At 36.7% G+C, this 21,125-nt stretch overlaps 1 protein-coding gene across 4 annotated transcripts in view; it reads right to left on the bottom strand.

Moving 5' to 3' along the window:
- LOC136040376 (aryl hydrocarbon receptor protein 1-like) overlaps nucleotides 1-21,125 on the bottom strand; it is a 158,992-nt gene that overhangs the window by 122,933 nt on the left and 14,934 nt on the right. For 3 of the 4 annotated variants that reach the window (XM_065724644.1, XM_065724652.1, XM_065724637.1), the window contains exon 2: nucleotides 4,505-4,695. In XM_065724644.1, coding sequence (XP_065580716.1) covers nucleotides 4,505-4,695 — 191 coding nt within the window. Of the gene's footprint in view, nucleotides 1-4,504; nucleotides 4,696-15,455; nucleotides 15,597-21,125 lie in introns of those variants that run through there. The other variant, XM_065724661.1, reaches the window with a different exon arrangement.

The following is a 21,125-nucleotide window of genomic DNA, read 5'->3' as shown; positions in this document are numbered from 1 at the left end:
ATTTTTTTATTTCTAAATTTGTATTTTGATGGTTTCGTGACTATTCTACAAAAATTGCTCGTTTCTAGCTTGAATTGTTTTAATTACAAATCTCTTGAAGGATAGATAAAGAAAAACTTGATTTCATGTATATATGGGTCGTTTTTTAACCTCTCATTGTCGATAAAGATAAGATGAGTGAGTGTAAAAAACGAAAGTATTACCATAAGCTATGTACTATCAAGATTATTTCTCTGCATAATCATCTTGACGATTGAGACATTTATCATGGTAACCAGCTTTGTAATGCCATCTAAGTAAAATGTTGCTGGCAAAGTTTTGAAGCGCACTATGACAATGTCTTCAAGTTTTTAGTGATTCAGGAAGTGGTAACCTCCCCCTCACACCAAGGCACTTCTTTATTTCAGCTTAAAGACGGAAGTCGCTTAGCGCGAAGTTGGGATTATATGGTGGGTTTTCAAAAATGTCCCATTTAAATTACTCAAACTGGGTTGCAGTAACACTGTGAGGACGGGCATTGTCACGGATCAGAACAATTATATACGTCAGCCTGCCTCTTTTTCTGTTTTTAGTAACTACCCTTAGGTGTCCCAAAGTTTCAAACAGTTCGGGGTAATTAACAGTTCAGCCAATAAAAGTTACAAAACTGGTAAAATTGAACAGATTCACGAAAAAGGCAAACTCACCCAAAAGTGAGAGTGATCTTGATGAAAATAACAGCCTTAGCTTCAGTATGGCAGAGAACCCTACTACAAAATTTCAGAGGCTCCTATCTACAAAAATGGGACATCTTGTATTTTTCTGAGAAAAATGACCACGGATGTGTGAACATTTGTTCGCTTTTTTCCAGGGGTTGTCATATTAAATCAATAATCCTAAAAAATTGGGATAGGGCTCATTCAACCCATAACTGAAAGTTCTAGCGCTGCTCAAGCAACAAAAAGAACCATGTCATACATGGCAGATGTATAGCAAAATCTCAAGGGGACCCAATGTGACAAGAGCGCCAATGAGTAAAATCTTGGTGGGTGCCAATATGACAAAAGTGGCAATAATTGATGAAATTGACAAATTTATTCTAAAAAAAAGAGCATTAAAAGAAAAAAACAGGGAAAGAGGGCACCAGAAAAAAATCTAGGGGGTGGGTTCCCCATGGTCCCCTGGATCCGCCAGTGGTTTATAGCAAAGAGGTGTTTTCTGACTTTTTATGGTGCAAAACAACCATTTTAGCTCGTAGAGGGCCAAAAAGTATCAAGTGTAAGTTTTGGGATGATAAAAGAATTGAAATTATTTACAGACTGGAAATTGAGCTTCCCAATTTCAGAGGCAGCACTGCCATGCGGTGGCGTATTCGCTCCTAAGGATGGACATAGTCTATACGCAATAAACGATTAATATAGAATATAATTTTCAATCTTCATTTAACTAGCTTGATCCGTATAAGGTCTGACAAAATTGTATACAATAGCGTGTAATTGTGCATCAGCTATAATGTATGAGGGCAAATGGATCTTTGTGTAGGGGGGAGGGAAGTATGTCTGAAATCTAAAAATTGGTTTATTTTGCCCAAATTTTCTAACTCTGAGTGACCCTCCAGATAAGTATAGACGATGATTCGTGGCAGGGTGAGGGGGTAGGAATTGATTTTTAATCTTCGATCTTTGCAAGAATATTTTTAAACTTAGCATGCAATGTCGGTGCTATGGGGAGAACGCGGGGTGATTATAGAAAAAAAAATTTTTGTAACATAAAAATTACATTTGAATGCTTAACGGCACAAAATGGGGAGAGGTAGGGGGAGGTGTCGTGAGTTTCATTAGTTCAATTCCCAGGGAACGGCTTTTGCCAATAGGAGCTTCGTGTTTACTATGATTAAATGAGAATACAACTCTTTTTCATTTTTTTACACAATTTTTAATGCTCTTTTTGTTTTCTGAGGGGGTTTACCCACCTGAACCACTTCTGGCGTCAATGGGGGACATCTCTTTAAATAACAACTTTTTCGAAGAACTCAAAAGAAATGATAACCCTATGATCTATATTTGACATTTCAGATCCCTCCTCCTCCCAAGAAAATATTAAGCGGTGCATTTTTTTAGAGGTGATAATTATCTTCAATTTTTGTTTTTTTTATAAAACTATTGAACTCTAATGTACAAAACTGGAGCTCGAAGAGGGAGAGTAGTCCCTCTAACAGCTTATAGGGCCTTAGATCAAACAGCTCGTAGCGACAAACAATAAGTAAAGAGGAACCCTTGTGAATAGAAACAGAACCTCTAAAAAGGGTAATTTTGATTACAATAAATAAAGCAACAAAATTTATTATTTATACTTAGTCTAAACACGAAAAATCTATTAATTGAAAATTGGCTCATTAAAAGTTGTAAACAAACAAAAATTTGTACAATTTAAGAAAAGTGGTTTAAACTCCTCCCAAAAAGGGACACGATCTTAACAAAAACTTTAGAATGCATGTCTGTTTTGTTTCCCCAGGGTTCATTGTGGTGTGCCAGCAGTCATGGATTATTAAAGAGGGTTTCATCCGAACAAACATTTAAAGATAGATTTCTATTTTTAAGCAACAACAAAAAGAAAAAATCAAACCAAAGGAAAGTGCCACATTCTGGCATTTTCACCCTTCAAACAAAACTTTTGCCCTGAAAAGGGGGAAAAGGTTATCGAGGAAAAACTCTGAGGCCTATCGATATGGTACTTTTATCGCTTCTCTGTCTTAAAAGCAGGGGCGTAATTTGCTATGGATTAGGGGTTCAATCGTCCTCTGATGCTAATCCCCCTCCAACCAGCCAAAATTTAGTGTCTTCAAAATTTAGACAAATCTAAGATTGGCCTACACAATTCAAGCATCCACAGAAACAGATCAGTTTTCTTTTGCATACCTTTGCCCTTATGACACTATACGGTTCATTTTTATACGGTCATTTTTTTCATTTTCACTTGACTTTGGAAAATCAGCTCCAACTTTGCTCCCGGATTTTGACGAAATTACGTCGCTGTTTAGAAGTCAAACTGGAATGTGCTATACCATTTGTCTCTAAACACACATGTAGTCCATAAAAACGAATCAGTGTAATAGTAAAACATTTATCCAATAAATTAATGGCTATAGAGTATCACAGTTCCTGACCATTTATTAGGATACTGGCCAATTATAGGAAAGAAGGGGGGCGCTAAAGGGTTTCAAAAATGTTCCAGGCTCTTATTTTAATTATTTATGACCGGAGCTTCAGCTAAACGGAATGGACATTCAGATGACTAAGGATCGGACCCCTGACCTCTCTTCAAGGGAAGTATATAAGTATGGAGGAGTATAGGATTGAACGTTCAGTATGAGCGCCGAGGGGGAGAAAGCTCCCCTTTTATTGTAGAGACGATAATTTATTTTTGAGAATTGTACTTTATTCCGGAAAGCAAATGCACAAAGAGGGCCCTTTTTCTTGAAACACTATTCTGCAAAAGTAAAAATTTAACATGAAGGGTAGATGTTGAAGGATCAGTTGCTTTCCTTATTTTTAGGATAACCCTTTATATGTTCTTAAAAAAGCTAAAATTAAATAAAAAAGCTTCGACAAATAAAAGTAAACATTGAAATTTAAACGAATAGAAATCATTCCATATATGAAAGGTACTGCCCCCTCCTCTTTCACCGCTATTTGCAACAAATTCTTATATTTCTTTATACTGAAACCATCTATGAATGCAACAAATGTAGTTAGTGGGTGATTGCAAGTATTTATTTAGCAATTGCCGTCTAAAGTCTTATGAACTGTCAGTTTTACGGTTTAAAGTAAACATTAACCAATAGCTTCCTCCAATATCGAGGCATTGTGGAAATACTTTTATTCCATTTCAACCGCCATTGTGTTTTAGCAGTCGCTCTTGCAAACCGTAAAGAGCGGGGGTTTGATGAGGAGGCAATCCTCCTCATAAACAGAATAATTTCTGTTCATTTTGAGTTTTAACACTGCTCTGTACTTTTACTTGGAAAATCTTTTTTTTTCTATGAATCACAACAAGAATCTGCAATAATTTTTGTCCACGGCTCCAAAAACTTCACAACCAATACACATTTCTGGCTCAAAAAACAGTTTCCATAACCTCACAGTTGTTCAACGTTATTTTTGAATTCCCGAGTTTTTTCTTTTGTGATTTCAACATCACTGAATTTTTGGGAGTTTCTCCCTGAAATCCTCCCGAGAATTAACAATATTTACAAATTAATTTATCTGTGGCAGTGTTTCGCAATGAATATTTTTTTCCGTATATGTTTTCCATATCTTTTGAACTATTTCAATAAATAATGTTGCCAGTTTTCTCAGAAATCCCCTTGCAAAATTTGCCTGCCTTATTCAGAAAAACCTCAATAAATGTGAACGTATGATTAAAAGGGTCCGAAGTATTTCTTTTTTGATGGTCTGTACAGTTTTTGGGAATAAATGATTGCAGTGGAAAAAACACTCAGCGAAAAAATTTGAAAATGCCTCACCTTGAAAATATGCTTTAGTTCTCAGGTAGCTAACAGCCAATCGTAATATGGACAACCGATCCAGCTTAGATAATATAGAGGATTCATATGGTAGCAATGAGGCAAGCATGTCAAGTTCACCATTGAGTCGCTCTCTATGCCTTTTACTTGGGTTACTTTTGCCTCCTGTATCCTTAGTAGACGGTTTCAAGCTAAAAAAAAAAAAATAAATAAATAATAATGTGTAAGCAGCATCACAAAATTCAAAGAAAATATCTTGGCTGTGTCTATTTAGATTATCTTCATTCTCATGTAACTTTTAGGAAGAACCAGGTGGGATGGGGTCCTCTCTACCCCTCAAAATAATAAAAAAAAACTTAGAAAATCTCGAAAAAGAGTGTTTTGAATGGGATGATTCGATGATATCCCGCTCGTATTTGAAGTTTCCCTTTACGAAATGACATTCCAAGCTGTGTTGGAAATTTGGATTGTTTTCTCTGACTATGATTTATACTTTAAATGGAGGTTAAAGCTATTTGACAAATTTAACTTCTCACGGTGTTTCATGCATTCAAAAATTGCAAAGTCATATACTATATAAAACTAGTAGAAAGGTTTCTTCACGAAATTTTTCCGTCCTCCTCTGCTCGCTTCACCAGCTCATGGTTGCAGCGTCAGATATGACCTCGTAAAAATGAACTCCAACCTATAGTAACCAAAAATTTAAAATACGTTGCATCAAAAAAATATCAAATGAGGAGGAATTGTCGTTTGAAGCTGATTCAGGAATATTAACTGTTATTTATGCTAATCTTATTGGTAAAAGTTTATTAGAGGTAAGGTAAAGAATATAGCACTACATTTTACAATCCCTACCACCGGTACTGATTTCATTTTCATGGCCCTCCAGTCAGTAAGTGCACTTGGGGGTTTGAGGCCAGCCTCTGTCTTCACACACCCTTCCTGTTTTTCTTTCCCAGATTTCTCCAGGTACCCGTTTAGAGCTGGCTCGACTTTGACTGAGCTACAGAGTCACGCTTCTGACCCCTGTCCAAGCCAAATAATCAGCGACACCAGGACTTGAACCCCTGTCCTCACGGACTAAGGGTCTCAAGTCTGGTGTGCTAACCACTCGGCTAGGACTGCTCTTATCACGAAACAATTTTATGGGAATTTTGAAAAACCAATCGAAAACAGTGTCAGATCGGTATGAGAACTGTGCTATTGGAATCACAGTAGACGAAAACCCAGGATAGGAGAATTACTGTCCAGCACCTTCAGCAATAGGGAAAACAATTTTGTACAGTCAAGAGCTCGAGGCCTAGGACCTTTCCAAATTTTCCCTCGTTTTGCTTCAGCAGCTGTCGGGCTTTTAACCCTCACAAATGGTGCTTTTAATTCAATCAAGTGGTATTTACGCCTTTGACATGTGCATTACGTAGACATGACTTCTTCCTCGGCGAAACCAATTGGAGAGGCAGAAAAAATTTACTCCCTAGATTTTTTCGCCCCCTCTAAATATTGGTAAATTTCTTTTTTAGTATTTTCATGGAAGAGGACCCTTTTTTGGTATTGTCATAGGAAAAAAATGAAAGACAACATAATTGCCTCCTTCACTTAAAAACCAATTAAAGAATAATTAACACGAGAATTCAAAATAAAATTGTCTTGGATTTTTTGGGTCATTCCTATAGTATACATAAGCTTGAAAATATTCTCTAGCTTCTGAAATTATTCTAAAAAAAAAATTTACTTTCTAGCTTAACTAGTTTGGCTTCTTTTTTTGTGTGTGTGCCCACAAACAGAGAGAAAGAAGCATAACCACACACATTTGAGTTTATATATATAGAGAGTTCTTCTATAATTTTGTTATAACTCTAGGATTATTTATGTTCTTTATTATTTCTTTATTATTGCTGTCCATTTCAAGATAGGAGTTAAAATCCAATGGATAGTCCCCTTTCTGTAATCGAAATACATGGAATTATTTCTCCATTATTTCCTCACATGTCCCTGACCCTGTGGTCTTTGTCTATGAACCTAAAACTGGCTTTATTCCATGCTCCCGTGGAATACGCAGTAACCCAACGAGAAGCAGGTTCAAATCTCAATCCCAATCTGAAGAATGTTTATCAGCGACAATGTGTCTGAAAGAATTTTTCACTACATATGAATTTCACCGTGATTAACTAAGCTACTACCTTTATCTCAGAACGATTACCCATGATAAGTAAACTAATATTGACTACTGTTTACAGTTGACTAAACTGCCTCATTAACTACAGCTGATGTCCCTTGAGTAACAAGGTCCGTTTCTAATACTAGGCCCAAAAGTCACATAAGCTATTTGGAACATTAAAAGGGAAGCGAGTTGTATCACATGTATATATCACTTTTGTGACAGGTATATTTTTTATGTTAAACTGTAATAGAAACAAGTGTGGAAATTATCCAGTTATAAAAAAAGGAAGTTTGTTAATGTGTGAATCTGGAATATCCTGATTTATTTTACTCCCATGCTTAGCATTCCAGAAGAAGTGGTTGAAGGATCTAAAGCCAAACTGGCCGAAACGAAGAGAGAGAGAGAAATCTCAAGATGAAGAAAACAAACGCGACTACGGCCAGTAGAAGGAAAAGACGAAACTAAAGCGACGCGGACATTTCACCTACATGATAAAAAAGGCGTCTTAAACGCTAAGAAACAAAGATGAACACTAAAATAACCTAAAATCAATTAAAATCCAAAAACTGCAAATATCTATTAATACAATTGTCACTACTGTGATTGAGCATCATAGAGGCTAAATAGAGTCGCCTCAATGAGAATACTAAAGGGACAAAGTCGCTTCATCTTGAGATTTCTCTCTCTTTTTGTTTTTAGAAGAAATGGTGCATTGATACGGTAAAATCCGCGTTCTTTTATACAAGTTAGAATCCTCTTATTACTGCTGATAAAGTAGTTTGTCAAATCTGTGTTAGATATAAATTTGGCTCAGCATCAACAAACATATTTAGCTAATAGCAAAACCATGTTTTGGTAGTAGATGTTGCAGTTTAAGAATTATACTTCCTTCGCCAATAATTGTTCTATGCATATGTTGCAATTATGAATGTTACACCACAACTCAGTGACACGGCTTCAGTCTGGACTAGGAGACGCCAACACATGCTTCAGGTGGTTATATCATCTACCGAAGGATTATACCACAGCAAAATGCGATTTTATATGATACAGGCTATAATTTTCTGAGCTTGACTACAGTAGCTAACCCTAGATTGTTTTTGTAAAAGGAAGCTGACGCTAGAGATGATAATTTTCTATCTTGTTTACTGACGATTAATTTTTTTGTTAACAACATTTGAGAACAAAACTTTTTGTGTAATAGACAAAAGCAGCAATCACGACCCTTAATCCAACCATCTAAATCCTACTGGAGGCCAAATCTTGCGTGAAATGTTTAACGCTGATTTATTTTACCAGTAAAGTCATGTTTGATGCAGCACATTATTTTCATGTGTAATTTAATTTCTCAGTTAAATTAAAAGATGATTAATTCTTCAGGCTGCCTTTTTTTTGCTGAACCTCTACAGATTATCCTCTCGATAAAACTTGTATCCTGTGAATATATCAACAAGACACATGTCCCGTGTTTTCTGAAAATTAGAATTATGATTTTGAAAAGCAAATATTCTTTTAGAGGACAAAACAGAATCTTAGCTAGAAGATTGTGAACGAAAAGAAGTAATATTACCTAAGTTTGCAATTGTATAAACCTTTGAAGTTGATGCCGGACTGTACTTATTTAGCAAATTTTACCATAATGGCTCAGGAATAATTTCTTGTCTGTTTAATTTCTGCAGTGCGCTTTCTTTTCAGAAAGTTGAAAATCCGTAATATTAGAAATTTAGATCAATGGCCTGACATGGTATTGCAGTCGAGTACTCTTCCGCTGAGCTACACCTTCATTTAATATCGTATTGGTACTGCAATTTAGTGAGACAAAACCTTGATTCGACACCAACTGTGGATTGGAGAGGGGCAAATGGGCAGAAACTGATGTCAATATGTATCGAGAGTTGCATCTTCAGTTGCATCAATTCACACAAATTTAGGGGAGAGGGCAAATTTTTTTGAATATCCAGGGGGTGGCAAATTTATTATTTTTGTTCAATTTTTTTAAATGAAAATACCAAAAAATGCTTTTTTGATGAAAATACTTCTAAACAGGCATTTTTCAAAGTCTAGGCAGGGGGCTAAGAAATCTAGGTGGCAGAGCTCCCCCTCCAATTGAGACCATTACATCGCTTATCCTTCTAGAAGGGCAAACAAGCGAGGAATTATCCAAAGTAGTTGCTTCTGGAGATCAGAACAAAACCAACGTTCTTTTTTGTAATAGAACAAAAGAAAACTCGAACCATATTTCGTAGCCTAGATAGAAACTTTAAAACAGGTTTCGCCACAGTGAAAATAAACGGTGGCATCGTTAAAAAGAAAAAAATTCTAAATAAGAGCAATATTGCACTTACATGAATACTTGGCTTCAAAAACACAATTACCACCAAAGGACATTATCTACGGGAGAGAAAGAGAAAGAAAACAGGAAACCAAAAACTGTTCGTTTCTGCTTCTGGCTACTTCATTTAAACACAATGGATATTAAACTACATGGAGGGCATCTCTAGAAAATATAAAGTAGGTTTTAAAGTATTGCATAGGTTAATTTTTTTTAAGATTCTTGCAAATTTATGGTGTAACTCTCCTTCTTTGCGTCCTCCAAACTGGACATACTTTTTGTGTCAGAAATAAAGGGCTTATCAAAATGTAAGGATTTTTGGTAATTGTCTTTTAAACGAAACACACTTAAGAATTACGCTGCGTAAGACCTGATAGAAACCGGTTTGCCTCTCTGGGGTCGGTTATGATTTGCTTGTTTTTAGTGAGAAAAACTGCGGTGTATGTATATTTAACTAAATATAGAGGTGGTTAGAGGTCGGATTATGTTAAGTATTTAATATAATACGTCCTGCGTGGCCTGCTTTCAATAATTCTTTATCGTAGTTTCCATAATTCTGTTTCTATATTACCATCATGTTTTGGTATATTTCATTAGGATTAACCTAACTTCACTTATTGGGTGTGTTTCATTGAACAGACAAGTAACGGATTTTGTTTTAAATATTTTTTAGACTAGGAAGAAAATTATAAACACTAAAAAATATTTTTTTTTTAATGCATCAAAAACTTGTTATTTTTTATGTGGGGTCCTCCATATCAAGTAGGCTAGACCTAGGCTTTGGGTAAAATACCCGAGTCTTGAATGTGAGTCAATACGCTTGTTTCATTCCCAATTAACTATGCGTCTCACTCTTTTCTACAATAACGTTTACCTGAATTGGTTTCAATTATTTTTTGCTAGCAATGTGCATTCTTGAAGGCAATTTTCCGTAATCTTTCTTGGTGAAGCATAAATTAAACAAAACAATTTTCAAAAAAATTTACATCTCTTTGGTCGTAATAGCATAAGCTCAAATAAAAGCTAACATCAAAAGGCAATTAATCTTCCCAGCGTATTTACGCCGCGGCGGTTACTGCATTTTAAGGCGGTCCTTTTTTGAGCTTTTGGCCGATAGCTATCTATGCCACAATAGGCTATAAATAATACTTATATATAAGCAATATTAAAAGGACCAACTTTATAATTTCTCCTTTGAACTCAATTAAAATTTGGAGGCGGGATTAGGGCTTGCCAGCAACGCTTTGAGGTGTGAATCAAAATGAAAAGAATTCTATGGTAATGAGACAATGACTTTTATAGGAGGTCTTTAACAGACATTAAAACCTTTCCTATATCAACTGTCTAAATTTGGTGATTTTATTGCATATTTTCACTGTTATGACGTGGCTTTAAATAAGCATTTGGAATTTTAGGCTAATGTCATTATAAAACCTACCGATTCTATCGCTTGTGACTTTTTACAGGGATTTTTTCTCGTATTAGTTTCGATAAAAATATTCATCCAGACAAGTTCAATAAAACGTATCAGACATGTTCAGTGTTGATAGTGGAATATTCGCCTTCCTCATTTCTTCAGCATCATCAAGATTTGGAAAATACTTCAAATAAAATACAAAACTTTGTGATAAATAATAGGAAGAAAATATTTTTCTTCATATTAATTTAAAGCTACATTGAACCAGATATGAGCACTTGAAATAATATCTATTTCAAGCTATGTGCTTTTTTATTTGTCATAACATAAAAAAAATAATTACAATAGCCAAGATTAATGAAAAGAACAAATGAATGTAGATTGATCGTTTAACATATTTTGATATTCATTCCTGAAAGTCTCCGCAATTTTTGACTTATATAGGTTAGAAATTAGAAAGCGTTAAGATGCATTTTGTTTTTGTTGGCAGTTAAACACAAATGACGTTCTGGTCTTTATTAGGCATTGGTAGTGTTAGAACTGCTCCTGTTTGTAGTAATTTCTCTCCCTTTAAGTTCGACTTGGTTATTTATTGTATTTTTTTTTAGTTTTTGGTTTCATTTATTTCTCTTGGTGATTTAGGTTCGTTTTACGCTTAAATTATTATTTGAGTTCATTTCTGCTCCTCTTTGGTTTAATATAGCTCTTTCCTTTTCTTTCAAAAACTTTTCTGTACAAAATGTTTTCAAATTTAAATCTTTTTTCCGGTTTTTCTCCTTAAGAATCAAAATTTTGGCATTTTGTTTATATTCTTGACAAATTTTTGCCCACATTTTAACGATAGCTGCACTAAAGTACTTTGGATGAGCGGATATAGAGAATGTTATTCCGATCAATGGATTGAAACTCTGCATAATCTTTTAGATTATATAGGGCAGAAGGAATTCTGACCCCTCTCATGTTACAACTTTGAGTGTAGACAAATATTAATTAACCATCCCCTCAATATGCCCTGAAAGTTTCAACTTAATTCCCTTTGCTGTTCTTCAGGTATTGCAGATACATACTTTTGACAAACTTGGATGCTTATTGTGTCTTTTTATGTAGTTCAACATCCCCAACTATATACCCCGAAATTCCCAACATAATACCCTTACTTAGCTTTTTTTGGGATATTGCACAGACGCCCTTTTCACGATCTAGATACACATAGTGTCTGTTGATTTAGCTTTACTTCCCCCTCAACTTTCCCTGAAAGTCTCATCTTAACATCCTGGTACCTTCCTGATTTATGGCATCTTTGTCATTTTGACAACCTGGATGCACACTTAAACTCTTTAGATTTACTTTCATAGCAGTATTAATATTAGCAATAGGTAGTAGTAGTCACAGTCGCAGTGGTAGTAGCAGTCGAAAACAGCTTCAGTTGAAGTCAAAAGCAGTCGCAGTCGGAAGTAGTCACATTTGCAGTTACTCTCAGTCACAAGTAGTTGCAGTGGCAAGCAGTCTCAGTCACAATTAGTCACAGTCCCAAGTAGTCACAGTCGTAACTAGTCATAGTTGCAAATAGTCGCAGTGGTAAGTAGTTGCCGTGGTAGTTGTAGTAGTAGCAATAGTAGTAGCAGCATTAGTAGTAGTAATAGTAATCTTAGTATTAGTAGCTGTTCTCCTGAAAGTTTCAACTTAAGATCCTTAGCCGTTCCTGAGATATTGCTGATATGCCTTTGATAATCTTTATTTAGTTCAAAATCCCCCTTGACATTCTCCTAAATTTTCAATCTAATTTTCCTTAAATTTTCCTGAGTTATGGTAGATACGCCCTCCTGATAATCTTGGACAGACATAGTGTTTTAGATTTAGTTCAACATCCCCCACAATATGCACTGAAAGTCCCAACGTAATACCCTTAGCTGTTCCTGAAACATTGCTCAAACGCCGTTTTCACAATCTGGATGCACAAAGTGCCTTTTTATTTAGCTTTAGTTCCTGGGATATTGCGTCTTTGCTATTTTGACAACCTGGATGTGACCCTCTACGAGTTTAACCTAACCCTTCACTGTGGTTTGTTACTGTAGATGAGACTTGAACCATGGATTCACCATTCCACGGCTCAGGCCAAACAGCAATATTAACAGTCGATAGGTAAGTGAGAATCAATGTTAAAAAAGAGTGGATCAGTGAGGAATGTTAATTTGCAAATTTCAACAAAAAATATAAAAAAAGGAAACCTAGCAGGGGGGGGGGGGGGCACTGACGGTGTAAGTTTAAAAGCTCACAATGAGATCTATAGAGAAACCAAAGTAATTTACGGCTTTATTTTTTTCTTTTTCGATGACGGGTTGGAAGCTTATCATCCCTATTTTGTTGATGACATTCTACCAGCATTCACAAGTGGTACTGAAGTGTCTTGTTAACATTATGTGAAATAATTGGCAGAAAATAATCTGGTAGCATGTTAATATACGACTACAATGGCACACATGCATCTGAGACAGAAAAAAAAAGATTTTTAAGGTAGAAAGAAACGGCAGCCTAGCCACAAATCTAGCCGCAATAAGCGAAGCTGTTGTGGTTTAGAATTCATTTTATGTTTGCCCAGGAGCATATGTGTCTTGACTTATTTTACAACTGTATCCAATTTTGAAAATAAGACTGATTAGAAAATTTACAGATATATATTCAAAGATAGACTATTAAGAGGTTGTCTGGATATGGTAAATAATCACAGCCAATATTTTTAAGGACGGGGAGGGTCCCATCTAAGGTAGATTTTTAAGGAGAGCTTAAAACTTAAAAAGTGGTATTTTAATCCCAAATTTCTGAGATTTCTGTTTCTCTAGAGTCGTGTTGGAAAATTTTATACGAACTAACTGAGGTATGACTAATCAAGGCTATTAGTCCAGGATCTCTAAGAAAAACAACATATCAAAGCGATAAAAACATTTCGTATCGGTTGTTTTAATTGGCTCAGGTCAAGTATAAACAGGTGAGCAAACCTTACCTTTAGACCACAAGTGTGAAAGGTGTCGCAAGGTATGGGTAGCAGAACCCTTTGAAATTAGTCGCCAGGGAGGGGGCACTGACTTCATGCACTTGGTGTACAATTCGGAGTGCCACGTGTATCGCAAAGTTCTGCCGCGCTTGACTCAGTTCCACAATGCTTAGCACAGTCCTCAAAACACTTGGCACAATTCCCAAAGGCTCTGCACAATTCCGCCACGCTTGACACGCGCAACATGGTGTGCATTATTTCTGAGAGAGTGAGCAACCCCTCGATCACCAGCTTTACTTTCTTAAGTTAAAATTATTTCTTTGAATTATTTTTTATCTTTTGGGCAAAATCATTTCTTGCACCATGTATGAGTAATTGTATGTTTGCAATCTCATTACATGCACAGAAGAAGGTATTTAGGTTATTGGATACTTGGCGTTTTAGTTTTGTGTTAATATCAAAAAGCATTATTTTCATTGATTAAAAAACGAAATTCGAAATAGGAGTAGAGACTACAGTAGAAAGAATTGGAGTCAGGACTTATCTTGATTTTGTACCAAATTAGAATTTAGTTTTATTAATTTACACCGAAGACTTACGAATCAGGCCTTAGCTCGTTTTTCACGGAATCAGGATTTAGCTGGTATCGGCATTGAGTCGGGACTCAACTCTTTTTCGTGCACTATGAACAAAATTCTAGAATTAATATCTTTTTTACATCGAGTAAACACTTTGCTGGTTTTTTCGCCAAATCAGGACTTAACTCGTCATCGGAACTTAACGGCAAAAAAGGACAAGGTCACTGACCTGTTTGTCTTCTGCTTACTTTTGATTCTCGTAAAGGGTGCCAAAACTTCTAATTTTCGATCGAGTTAACTGACAATCAATTCCAATTGAATCCAAAGGGAATCAGTTTCCGAGCCCCCTCTGAAGTTTTCAAGACTATATGTTCTATACGAAGTGACCGAAAAAGTATATTTACGAGGGATTATCCGCTTTTGAAAGTAGTATACACCAGGTGGCGTAAACAACACGTAGCCAAAGCGTACCACGCATTGTTTTAAGTATTTCAAGGATGGCACGAAGATGCAGTCTGAACTATGCGATTCGGAGTCAGAACAAGTAGCGCTTCGAGACTCGTACCCGATGGCAGAGTGGATAGCCCCTTGGCTCTTTGGATACTCAAATCTATTACTTTGAATCTGATATTTGTACTTTTCTTGATTTTTTTTTTACATGCTTTAGATTTTCCTTGTCTACTATTTTTTTTCCTTTTGATTAACTGGAAATTATTTTTTTTTGTGGTGTCAGGCTTTCTTTATATCATTTTGGGAAATAGACAGAATTCCTCTGTAATTGTGCTTGCATTTAAATGGTGTCCCCCATTCCTTTTGTTTCAAAATGATAAAAAGTATAGTCTGACCGCTCTAGGCTTAGGGGTGTATTGACCCGATCTAAGACTCCAAAATTCATTAAAGGTTTTTTTTTATTTATTTAGACTTTCCTGTTTCTCAGAACAAGGGATTACTGCACGAAATAAATCTAACATCTGAAGCATTTTGTCGGGGAATCTTCATTTTTCATAATATCTTGTAATGCAAAAGATTTCTCGTCGAAGATTTATTGCTAACATTAGCTATGCATATCAGCAATCAGTGAAAAAAGTAAAACAAAACCAAAAAACAAGTCAGTGTAGGAAAGTTTATCAACTAAACCATCAGAATTCCAACTTCGTGTTTCTTCAATTTGGAACGTACTATCCATAAAAAACACTAAGAGCCGACATTTTTATTTACAACGTAAGACGTTTTTTTTCGCGTTTAAACTTGATGGATAGCAGGTTAGAAACACCGTTTTATGTGCTTACTCTTTGCTATATATATATATATATATATATATATATATATATATATATATATATATATATATATATATATATATATATATATATATATATATAGGTCATATCAGAATAAAAGTTATACGAGTCTGACGAGCTCTGATTTTGTTAACTTAAAAAAATTCAAGCTTTGATGAAAATTATCTCACCAAACTTCAAGCTCAAGACTTTTGTTAGTATCCTCAGAATCCACGGAAAATTAAAACTGATCTTAAAGGATCTACTTCATTCGCATGACTAAAGTTTAGGGTCGCATTTTCTGTAGCTGCGAACTACTGAATTAACTTTGGAACAGTTCTTTTTAGTTAACCGCATCACGCAAACCCCTAACATTGTAATCGCATGAACACACGCACGCACAAAGATATTAGGTGTAAGCACGCATCAGAACGACTACAAGGGGTGGTTTTTCAAATGAATCTATCGATCTAAATTAAGAAGCAAGCACATTAACTTTTTTCATTTTAAGGGGAAGCTTAGACTGAAGCATTGTTTTGGCAATTTTGGCAATATTCATTAATACAAGTTCGCGTGATCAAAGGGTTACAAATGGAAAGTTCCCTATTCAAGAGGATCATATTTATTAATGAGACTTTTAACACAAACTATGGTTCCACACAGGGTCACATCAAGGATTTTTTTCCTGGGGGGAGGGGTTTAGAAGAGAATTTTTATTTGCGGAGTTTTTGAAAGAAAAACTTTAAAAAACGTATTGAAAATAGGTATATATTCATTTTTGTTACGTTTTACGAGTCGAACAAACCCCCAACCCCCCTAGATACGGCCTTGGTCCCACATTTACATGACCCAGAAATAACCCTGTATTTCTTTAATATATCTTTAGAATAAACTAACTGTGTTGCAAGAGTAACGCTCCTTTCTTTTCATACCGTCGGTTTCGATTTATTGCGTGAAAGGCGTAAGCCTTTTTCCGTAACCCATTTATTATTTTTATGGGCAGTATTCAGCTCAAACCAGATTGCTGAATATGCCATTAGGTTCTTTTGGGGGGAGGGGAAGGTGTATATAAGAGTCAAAAGGAGGTTTTCACTTATCCTTGAATCAGACTATACAGTGTGTCACACACTCTAGGCTCACGCACTGTGTGGGAACTAAAGTTGAGTTTATCAGCCTGTGATGGATAAGAATATCGAGACTGTTCTGACAAGCTTTCATTTCGATGAGGTTCTGCTTTCGAGGAGAAAAGCTTTGTTCTAGCAGGTACCAGTTGCAAAATGAACCTAAAAGCTTTTAAGATGTGTGGTGGTTCCCTGGCGCCATTACTGAAGTATATTCCTTGAATACTAAACAGAAAACAATAGATCGGAAAAGGAGCGTTTTCCATGTTCTGAAAGGGTCTATGGTCTTTCCATGGTCTATCATCGACTGTAAAAGCTTTTTCTCTTTCTGATATCGGTCTAGTTTGGCATTTCATTTTCTTCGATTGTTAATGAGGCGAAAGAATAGCATCACAAACGTGCACTCTGAGTTTGAGTGATCTAAGTTCTGGGTTGTCTTAAAAAGTAATCCGCCCTACTCAACTGCCAGCTTTTATACCAGAATAATAGGTAGGTAGAAACTCTCTTAAATCGAAAGCGTCCAGTGATTTTCAGTCTATATGATTGAACATACAAAGTAGGCCCGACGTCTCTCTGTCAGCCCCTCCCTGTCAGCTTTTTGCAGAACTGTAGGTATGTTATACATTGTTTGAGCAAGAAACACAAAACTACATTGAATATGTATTATTCGAGGCACAAAGGAGACCTAGAAACTCTTTCGCCTATCCCACCGCAAATTTTTTATTGCGGAAATATGGGTATGTGGCACCTTTATACAAAGATTTGAAATCTGCATGATTAGGGGACCAAAATGGGCAGGTGACCCCTAATATCCGTCTTATTGACTACCCATTTCTTTTGTTAGGAAGGTTGGCATATTGTACCTTCTTTGAACCGAAATCATATAAATATTTTTAGTCAGTATGAACGGGGAAACCAAGTATGATTGGAGACAGACCCGTCCCTCCCACTGCTAAAAGTTTAGCAGAAAGACACGTATGTTGGCATGTCGGTCTGTCGGTCAGTCTGTCGGTCCCGGTTTTGCTACTTTAGGCACTTCCAGGTAATCTAGGACGATGAAATTTGGCAAGCGTATCAGGGACCGGACCAGATTAAATTAGAAATAGTCGTTTTCCCGATTTGACCATCTGGGGGGGAGTGGGGGGCCGGTTAATTCGCAAAAAATAGAAAAAATGAAGTATTTTTAACTTATCAGCGGGTGATTGGATCCTAATGAAATTTGATGTTTGGAATGATATTGTGTCTCAGAGCTCTTATTTTAAATCCCGACCGGATCTGATGACATTGGGGGGAGTTGGAGGGGGAAAACCTAAAGTCCCGGTTTTGCTACTTTAGGCACTTCCAGGTAAGCTAGGACGATGAAATTTGGCAAGCGTATCAGGGACCCGACCAGATTAAATTAGAAATAGTCGTTTTCCCGATTTGACCATCTGGGGGGGGGGGTGGGGGCCGGTTAATTCGGAAAAAATAGAAAAAATGAAGTATTTTTAACTTATGAGCGGGTGATTGGATCTTAATGAAATTTGATGTTTGGAATGATATTGTGTCTCAGAGCTCTTATTTTAAATCCCGGCTGGGTCTGATGACATTGGGGGGAGTAGGAGGGGGAAACCTAAAATCTTGGAAAACACTTAGAGTGGAGGGATTCGGGATGAAACTTGATGGAAAAAATAAGCGCAAGTCCCAGATACATGATTGACATAATCGGAACTAATTTGCTCTCTTTGGGGTAGTTGGGGGGGGGGGGGTAATTCTTAAAAATTAGAAAAATGAGGTATTTTCAACTTACGAACGGGTGATCGAATCTCAATGAAATTTGATGTTTAGAAGGATATCGTCTCTTAGAGCTCTTATTTTAAATCCCGACCGGATCTGGTGATGGGGGTGGGGAGTTGGGAGGGGGAAACCTAAAACTTGGAAAACACTTAGAGTGGAGGGATCGGGATGAAACATGGTGGGAAAAATAAACACAAGTCCTAGATAGATGATTGACATAAACGGAACGGATCCGCTCTCTTTTGGGTAGTTGGGGGGGGGGGTATTTCTGAAAAATAAAAAAAATGAGGTAAAAATTTTTAACTTACGAACGGGTGATCGGATCTCAATGAAATTTGATATTTAGAAGGATATCGTGGCTCAGAGCTCTTATTTTAAACCCGACCGGATCTGGTGACATTGGGGGGGGGGGAGTTGGGAGGGAGAAACATAAAAATTGGAAAACACTTAGAGTGGAGGGATCGGGATGAAACTTAGTGGAAAAAAAACACGAGTCCTAGATACATGATTGACATAACCAGAACGGATCCGCTCTCTTTGGGGTAGTTGGGGGGGGGGGGTTAATTCTGAAAAATTAGAAAAAATGAGGTATTTTTAACTTACGAACGGTTGATTGGATCTCCATGAAATTTGATTTTTAGAAGATATCGTGTCTCCAAGCTCTTATTTTAAATCTTGACCGGATCTGGTGACATTGGGGGAAGTTTGGGGTGGGGAAACCTAAAAGGATGGGAAACGCTTAGATTGGAGGGATTGGGATGAAACTTGGTTGGAAAAATAAGCAGAAGTCTTGCATACGTGATTTACATAATTGGAACGGATCCGCTCGATTGCGGGGGGGGGGGGGGTAATTCTGAAAAATAAGAAAAATGACGTATTTTTAACTTACGAAGGAGTGATCGGATCTTCATGAAACTTCATATTTAGAAGGACCTCGTAACTCCGATATTTTATTTTAAATCTCAACCGGATCAAGCGTAATTGGGGGGGGGGCAGTTGGGGGGACCGGAAATTTTAGAAAATACTTAAAGCGGTGAGATCAGGATGAAACTGGATGGGAAGAATAGAAACCTGTCTAAGATACGTGACTGACGTAACTGGACCGGATCTGCTCTCTTTGGTGGAATTGGGGGGGGGGGGGTGTAATATTGAAAATTGAGGTATTTGTAACTTACGAAAGGGTGACCAGATCTTAATGAAATTTGATATTTAGAAAGATCTTGTGCTTTAAAGCTCTAATTTCAAATTCCGACCAGATCCTGTGACATTCGGGGGAGTTGAAGGGGGGAATTCTTGGAAAACATGAAAATTGGAGTATTTATATCTTACGAATAGATGATCGGATCGTAATGAAATTTGATTTTTAGAAGGAATTCATGTCTCAGAGCTCTTATTTCAAATCCCGACCAGATCTTTTGACATTGTGGGGATTTGGAGGGGGAAATCTTGGAAAAACACTTGGAGTGTAGGAATCGGGATGAAGCTTGGTGGATAGAATAAACAAATGTCCTTGATACGTGATTGAAAGAATCGTACTGGATTCGCTCTCTTTGGGGGAGTTGGGGGGAGGGGGTTCAGTGATTTGGCGAGTTCGGTGCTTCTGGACGTGCTAGGGCAATGAAAATTGGTAGGCGTATCAGGGAGCTGCACAATTTGACTTGATAAAGTTGTTTTCCCAGATTCGACCATCTGGGGGGCAAAAGGGAGAGGAAAAATTAGAAAAAATTAGGTATTTATAACTTATGAGTGGGTGATCGGATCTTAATGAATTTTGATATTTAGAAGGACTTTGTGACTCAGAGCTCTTATTTTAAATCTTGACCGGCATTAAGCCTCTTATTTTCCTTTTTAAATCAATCTATTGATTCATAGAATTTTGTTAGAGCTCATACCATATGGTCTCTTGGCTCTTAGCTCTTCTCGCCTCGTCACAAGTGCCATATGAGCTCTTAGCTCTTGTTATTAACTAAAACTGACCACGAATTTTTAGCGTGTATCATCAGAGGACACAGGGGGAACCATGGTCCCTACAATCCACCTTCACACTGTCAACTTTTAAGTAGAAGGTTGGGCATACTGCTTTTGTTTGGATCAAGTACGTGCAAGGATTTTCAATTTGCATGATTGCAGGGTAAAAATATATATTTGGCCTCTCCAACATCTCCCCCTACAACTAATTTTGTAGACATATGACTTTGGAGAAAGATAGGCGTTTCTTCCTTGGTTTAGACCAGAATCATGCAGTGATTTGCAAAATGTGATAGAAAGTACAAAAGCATGCAAGTGATTTCTCTAACATCAGCTCACCACTAGCTTATCAGCAGAAAGGTAGGCAGGTATTTTTTTCCATTTATCGGCCTGTACTTATAAGGTAAGTTTGTTTGGCAAATACAGTATGTTTTGACTTTATTGATCAACTGCATTTTACTATACTGTTACGGAAAAATCCATTGAACAAATGGGTCGGATTTTCAGGGGTCTGCACAACTTCCGAATCCCACATACCTTACCCACAAATATACTCGTGCTTGTTTTAAATTCGGCAGACAGGACACTATTACCTTTACGGTGTAGGTAGTAGCAGACGTCAAAGTTTCATAGTCGAAACGTTGTTTCTCTATCGCGGTGAGTGACCTTTAAGTTAGAATTGTAAAGCCCTTTCGTTCTTAAGGGAGAAGGTTTAGATGTACCTACTAGGTGATTACTTACTAATTGATATACCTAATACCTACTAAGTGATTACAAGTTTGTAGTCTAGATTTCACGAGAAAAGAAATTCGTTTCCATCTCTATCAAAGAGAGAGAATTCAATTAAAGCTTGCTCATCTTCAGAGGGGTTGCGTATTTTTACTAATTGGCCTACCGACTATTGGTTTCTGATACATTGCGAGTAGGAATCTTTGGGTTTACGGTACTTGTATGATGAACACCCTATCGTTCAAGTTGTTCATTCGTTGACGCGTT

This window comes from Artemia franciscana, chromosome 2 (assembly GCF_032884065.1).
Source record: "Artemia franciscana chromosome 2, ASM3288406v1, whole genome shotgun sequence".
Classification (NCBI taxonomy): domain Eukaryota; kingdom Metazoa; phylum Arthropoda; class Branchiopoda; order Anostraca; family Artemiidae; genus Artemia; species Artemia franciscana.
Note: the sequence above shows the minus strand (reverse complement) of the source record. Positions and strands in the feature narration are given on the sequence as shown.